Source organism: Triticum dicoccoides, chromosome 1B, assembly GCF_002162155.2.
Source record: "Triticum dicoccoides isolate Atlit2015 ecotype Zavitan chromosome 1B, WEW_v2.0, whole genome shotgun sequence".
In the NCBI taxonomy this organism is placed as follows: Eukaryota; Viridiplantae; Streptophyta; class Magnoliopsida; order Poales; family Poaceae; genus Triticum; species Triticum dicoccoides.
The window spans coordinates 689,986,353-689,993,151 of record NC_041381.1 but is presented as its reverse complement, the minus strand read 5'-3'; the positions used below and the strand labels follow the sequence as shown (position 1 = coordinate 689,993,151).

At 46.8% G+C, this 6,799-nt stretch overlaps 1 protein-coding gene across 1 annotated transcript in view; it reads right to left on the bottom strand.

Moving 5' to 3' along the window:
* The window catches only part of LOC119349714, a 6,351-nt gene extending 6,118 nt beyond the window's left edge, over positions 1-233 (bottom strand). Inside the window, exon 1 of the mRNA XM_037617803.1 lies at positions 1-233. This exon is cut by the window's left edge and continues 14 nt beyond it. Within this exon, the coding sequence (XP_037473700.1) occupies positions 1-218 (218 nt within the window). The 5' untranslated portion in view covers positions 219-233.
* Positions 234-6,799: the final 6,566 nt, after the last annotated feature.

Below are 6,799 nucleotides of genomic sequence, written 5' to 3'. Positions count from 1 at the left end.
ACGTCGGGGTCCATGGCGCAGTCGAGGAGCGTGGCGTAGATCTCGGCCTCGGTGCGGTCGGCGAGGATCCCCTTGAGCCCCTGCACGAGCTTCCGCGAGGCCTGCGGGATCTCCGCCCCGTCCCCCGCCGCCGCGGCGCCGCGGGCCTGCTGCTGCTCCCGCTGCTGCCCCCTCCCGCCGCCCCCGCCGCCCCCGCCTCCCCGGCCGCCGCCCCTCATGGCGCTGCAGGCGCCTCCCTCCGGATCCGACGGCCACTCCCGCCGCCGCCGCGTCGGGGGAGCAGCAGGCAAAACCCTCGCTCACTCGCCGCCGCCGCCGCCGCCGCGCGTGAGTCCCGTGTGTCGTATCGCCGCACGCGCACGCACCCTCGGACGGACGGACGAAGGAACGAAGCTAGACCGGGCGGGCAGGAGGGGAGCTGGAGTATATAAATATTGCTGGAAAAATAATAATAGTGGTAGCTGGATTGGGAAGGGGGAAAAGAGTCCTGTGTACCGTGCGTGGGCGTGGCTTGTGTCGGAGCGGAGCAGGAGTAGGGTTTGAAAACCCAACCAGCCCCTCCCGCACGGCGGCCCGGGTCGCCGACGGGTGGGGCCTTCTCCTTCCTTGCCAAACAAACAGACGGTTTGTGTTTCTTTCCAAATTCATTCATCGTGTTTGGACAGCTCGTGTGTGTCCTGATTGTTGTGTTGGCGTGTGGAGTCCGTGAAACATACACTGTCCATCAACGTGTCTATTTTATAAGGTTTGTATATAAGGTTTTTCTTTTTTACTTATTGTTATGTGTTGTGTTGTTATACTCGGCGGGGCGTGTGGAGTCCGTGGAATATACACCGTCCATCAGGTCACAATGCGCGTACATGTGTGTCTATGGACCATGGATGTGTTTATTATTCGAATTTTTTTACATGAGTAGCCTATTCGATTTTATTGGTTCAAACAGGGCGGAAATACAAACAAGTTCGGTTTTCTTTCTTCTCATGTAAGAAATGAAATGTAATCTACCCTCTCCAAGTGCGACAAGTCTTCGGGGTCGTCTTTCAACGGCTTCCCACGCTAACGACCTCTTGGTCGTCGGTGGTGAGGGTGGTCGTCGAACCTCGCGTATGCCGACCTATGTAGGCTATAGGTTTAGGGTCCTACTAGTTTAGGTTTTGGTAACTCGATGCCATGGCTTAGGTGACAACGACGACGGTGTTGAATAAAGAACCACCGGCTCTTTCCCTGACGGGGCATTATGCTCCATGGTCGGTGATGGATTTGGGAACTAGTCTGTTCAAGTATGGATTTTGTGGCGGCGACGGCATCCTTGTGGTGGACTTGAGTCCTCGGGGTTTGCCGTTGGGACGACGTCTGATCAGGCATCGGTGCGGAGCAGGAGAGGTTGTTCAACGGCAGGTGCCGACGGTGATCTATGTCGACGGCAACTGGAAGATGGTGGAGGATAGCGGGTCAGGTCCTTCTCCGATGTAGTCGCATGGGGGTCTCACATCTTGAGTACGATGGCATGTCTGGGGTGCTGCTCCGGACAGATTCTTTCAATGACAATTGCTTCGTCTTTGGGTTGGAGATCCAAAAAACTGCAGACAAGCGATGGAGCCGCGTCTAACTTGGGTAAAAGGTGTTTTGTTCCCTTTTCCTTTGGTGGCCACTGTGGTAGCTCATTGGATTCTTTGATCTTGATTGTAATTTTCTTTCTTAGTTGGAGTCTTTTGGGGTATTGCTAGGTTTTGTTGTCTTTCTAGTTTCGTTTTACTGATTGTTTTATGAATGAGATATATACTATCTCAAAAACACGATAAAAGTACATTGGGTGAAATAAACTACAACGTAAAAAATGACAAGCATTCCAGATAAACTTAAAGGTTACATCGAGATTCTTCAGAATTGTCACCTATATTTCACCAATTACATCATAACATCCTGCATAACTTGGGTAAGTATGAGTGAAGTATTGTGTCTTTTATTTTTGTGTGAAACTGTCGTGATATTCAATAAGCCGTCATTAGGAACTGGCAAACCTAGCATGGTAAAAGGGGAAGAAAAAAGTGTTCCTTGGCCTCGATCTGTGGTAATTGGTGCATGGGGTTTATGGTAGACAAGGGTAACCGACAGATACAGACTAAGAATGAAGGTCATCTCCTCCGATAGCTAAGATCGATTCTCGACAACGTCACTCTTTCATGTAGCAAACAACGACGTTGGTGAATGATACATCTCCGTCGTATCTACTTTTCCAAACACTTTTGCCCTTGTTTTGGACTCTAACTTGTATGATTTGAATGGAACTAATCCGGACTGACGCTGTTTTCAGCAAAATTGCCATGATGTTGTTTTATGTGCAGAAAACAAAAGTTCTCGGAATGACCTGAAACTCCACGGAATATCTTAGAATAAATAATAAAAAATCCTCGCCAAAGATGAAGACCAGGGGGCCCACACCCTGTCCACAAGGGTGGGGGCGCGCCCCCCTACCTCGTGGGCCCCCTGGAAGCCCTCCGACGCCAACTCCAACTCCATATCTTGGCTTTCGAGGAGAAAAAAATCAGAGAGAAGAAATCATCGCGTTTTACGATACGGAGCCGCCACCAAGCCCTAATCTCTTTCGGGAGGGCTGACCTGGAGTCCGTTCGGGGCTCCGGAGAGGGGGGTTCGTCGCCGTCGTCATCATCAACCATCCTCCATCACCAATTTCATGATGCTCACCGCCGTGCGTGAGTAATTCCATCGTAGGCTTGCTGGACAGTGATGGGTTGGATGAGATTTATCATGTAATCGAGTTAGTTTTGTTAGGGTTTGATCCCTAGTATCCATTATGTTCTGAGATTGATGTTGCTATGACTTTGCTATGCTTAATGCTTGTCACTAGGACCCGAGTGCCATGATTTCAGATCTGAACCTATTATGTTTTCATGAATATATGTGAGTTCTTGATCCTATCTTGCAAGTCTATAGTCACCTACTATGTGTTATGATCCGGCAACCCCGAAGTGACAATAATCGGGACCACTCCCGGTGATGACCATAGTTTGAGGAGTTCATGTATTCACCATGTCCTAATGCTTTGTTCCGGTTCTCTATTAAAAGGAGGCCTTAATATCCCTTAGTTTCTGCAAGTGCATCTAGTGCCACCCCTAGTTGGTTTTGGAGTATTGACGACAAAGTTGGTTGAGGGACTAATGCGTTTGTGAGAATTGCAGGATAACGCAGGTAGTGTCCCTCATTGATTCGGTTTACCTACCGGAGATGACCTCTAAAAATGTATGAAGACATTGAAGACAATGGTGGTATGAGAAGATATTCATATTGAAGACTATGACATGAGAAGACATTGCGTGAAGACTATGGAGCGCGAAGACTGTGTGGTTTGTTTCCTTTTCTTCTTTGTTGAGTCATAGGAACCACTGTACTGTTAAGTGGGGTCCAAGTGAACTAAGTCAGAGTGACTGAAGTGATGCTCAACCCAAATCCTATGTCTTCGAGCGAAGACAATGAGAGCAAATCTTATCCAGAGATGGATGAGTCAGCTTTGCTTGTAGCTCAAGTAAAGTTGCCGCGTGTGTTTGAAATCTGACCGTTGGAACACGTGTCAGTTCCTTAGTGACCCAGGGTCATTTCGGACAAATCAGGTCGGGTTGCCTTGTGGCTATAAATAGCCCACCCCCTACACCATAAATTGGTGGCTGCTTAGAGTTAGTTTACGGCTTTTGTCGTTTTAAGAGCAACCCACCTCGAAGCATTTGAGAGAGAGAAATCCTTGCGAGGACAAAGCCCAAACACCCAGAGCCAAAGAGTGTTAGGCATCACTGAAGTCTTTCTGTCTGTGTGACCTGAAGACTTATTACACTTGAGGACTGTGAATCCTCCAGCCGGTTAGGCGTCGCGTTCTGAGCATCCAAGAGTCAATGTGGATTGCCGGGTGAATGAAGTCTGTGAAGGTTTGGAAGTCTACCTTGAAGACTTACCAGAGTGATTGGGCGAGGACTAAGTGTCCTTAGCTCAAGGGGAATAAGGTGAAGACACGGTCTTCTGAGTTGAATCTCAGCCTCCCTAACCAGACGTACAGTTGTCACAGCAACTGAAACTGGTCCAACAAATCATGTGCCTTCAACAAGTGACTGGTTCTATCTCTTCCCTCCTTTACTTTGAGTTTGTCTTCGTGAAGTCGTTGCATATCTGTCTTATCTGATTGACTTCATTGCTTGACTACTATTGTTGATTGGCTTCATACTATCTTCCATCCTGATCCTACTCCCTAGCTGCTATTAGTCTTCATACATTCACGCTATTGCATACTTGACTATGGCTTGCTTGTTGTAGTTTATCTTCCGCTGCATATCAATTAGGTCATTTCTATTGTTTGTCTTCGAAACTTCCATGTTTTGAAGACTTAGATAAAAATCGCCTATTCACCCCCCATCCTCTAGTCGATAACTAGCACTTTCAATTGGTATCAGAGCAAGGTACTCCCTTGTTCTGTGTGATTCGCTTTAACCACCTGGAGTTTAGCTATGTCGACTGCAGGGATAATCAAAGTATCCGCTGCCTGCCCCGTGTTCGATGGAACTGAATATCCCTACTGGAAGAATAAGATGCGCATGCATCTTGAAGCCATTGATGTCGACCTCTGGTATGTCGTCAAGAATGGCGTTCCCAAAACTGGTGAAGGTGTCACCCCTACTGATGTCAAGAAGTTCATTCAACTGGACTCGACTGCAAAGAACATCATCTGTGGTCATCTAACAAAAGGACAGTATGGCCATGTGAGTACTCTGGAAACATCAAAGCTAGTCTAGGACTGGCTGTACAAGGTCAATGAAGGCGTCTCTACACAGAGAGACCAGAGGATCAGTGTTCTTCGCAATCTCTTCAACCGCTTCAAGAGAAACGACAATGAAAATGTCCAGCTCACGTTTGATCGCCTCACCGACATCACAAATGAGCTTCAGGCTCTCGGCACCACTGAGATCACCAAGCATGAAATCGTCAAGACGCTACTGAGATCCCTTGACAGCTCCTTTGACACCCTTGCCCTCATGATACAAGAACGTCCTGACTTCAAGACTCTCGATCCGTCTGATATACTTGAGAGGCTCAACACACATGAGTTCCAGCTTTCTGAGAAAAGAGATATCTATGGCCCCAACTATGGCCGAACTCGTGCTTTGAAGGCAAAAGTTGTTTCCTCATCTGAAGAAGAAGAATCTGACTGCGGTTCTGATGATCCTGAAGACATTGGAAGGGAGCTTGCTATGCTTGTGAAGAAGTTCCAGAAATTCACCAAGAAGAAGGGCTTCAGAAAGTCTTCACGATCCAGTTCAAGAAATGATGAAGCTTCCACTCAAGACAATAAGAAGAGAACATGTCACAAGTGTAAGAAGCCTAGGCACTACATCTCTGAGTGTCCTCAGTGGGACAACGAGAAGAAGAAGAAGAAGAGCAAGGAATATGACTCTGATGACAAGAAGAAGAAAAATCATCAAAGTCTTCTTCCAAGTCCACATCAAAGTCCTCATCTCATAAGAAGAGCTCATCTGGCAAGGCTCGTGCTTTTGTTGGAAAGGAAATGGATTCAGAGGAGGAGTCTGCTTCTGAGGAGCCAGAGGTGGAATCTGAAGCTGAGTCCGACTCTGGCGTTGCAAGTCTGGTTCTAGCCACAGCCTACGTTGCCAAGTCCATCTTCAACACTGAAGACAATGACTCCCACACCAACGCTGATGATGACAAGGACGATCTTGCTCCCACCTACTGCTTCATGGCACGCGGTGCCAAGGTAAAATCGCGCGATGCTTACTTTCAAACATCAAGTGAAGATGACTCTGATTGTGAATCTAAACCCAGCTACAAAACACTTGCTAAAATTGCTACTGAACAACAAAGGGCTATGGAACATACTCAAAAACTGTTAGACAAAAGCGATGACCTGTTGGACGCGGAAATGACATGTTCACAGTCCTTAGTTGAAGACATAAAAAATCTTCATGCTAAGTATCAAGAACTTGAAAGTCTTCATGAGACGCTCTCAACCACTTATGAAAAGCTCTCCTATGATTATCTTCAAAGGAAGCAAGAGCTTGAGAAATTGAAAGCGACTCATGAAGATCTTCAAAAAGAGAATGAGTCATTTCGCGCTCAACAGATCAGTCCCGCTCGGGATGGATTTGAACCACCATGCTTAAAATGCATTGAGCGTGATAACGCTGCCTCTGTTGCTGAATGTTCCACTGCTGCTACTGTTGCTCTGTCTTCAACTACTGATGTGGCAACTAACCCCTCTGCTGAGGATTGTTGGAAATATGCCCTAGAGGCAATAATAAAAGGATTATTATTATATTTCCTTGTTCATGATAATTGTCTTTTATTCATGCTATAATTGTATTATCCGGAAATCGTAATACACGTGTGAATACATAGACCACAATACGTCCCTAGTAAGCCTCTAGTTGACTAGCTCGTTGGTCAACAGATAGTCATGGTTTCCTGATATAGACATTAGATGTCTTTGACAACGGGATCACATCATTAGGAGAATGATGTGATGGACAAGACCCAATCCTAAGCATAGCACAAGATCGTGTAGTTCATTTTGCTAGAGCTTTTCCAATGTCAAGTATCTTTTCCTTAGACCATGAGATCGTGTAACTCCCGGATACCGTAGAAGTGCTTTGGGTGTACCAAACGTCACAACGTAACTGGGTGAGTATAAAGGTGCACTACAGGTATCTCCGAAAGTGTCTGTTGGGTTGACACGGATCGAGACTAGGATTTGTCACTCCGTATAACGGAGAGGTATCACTGG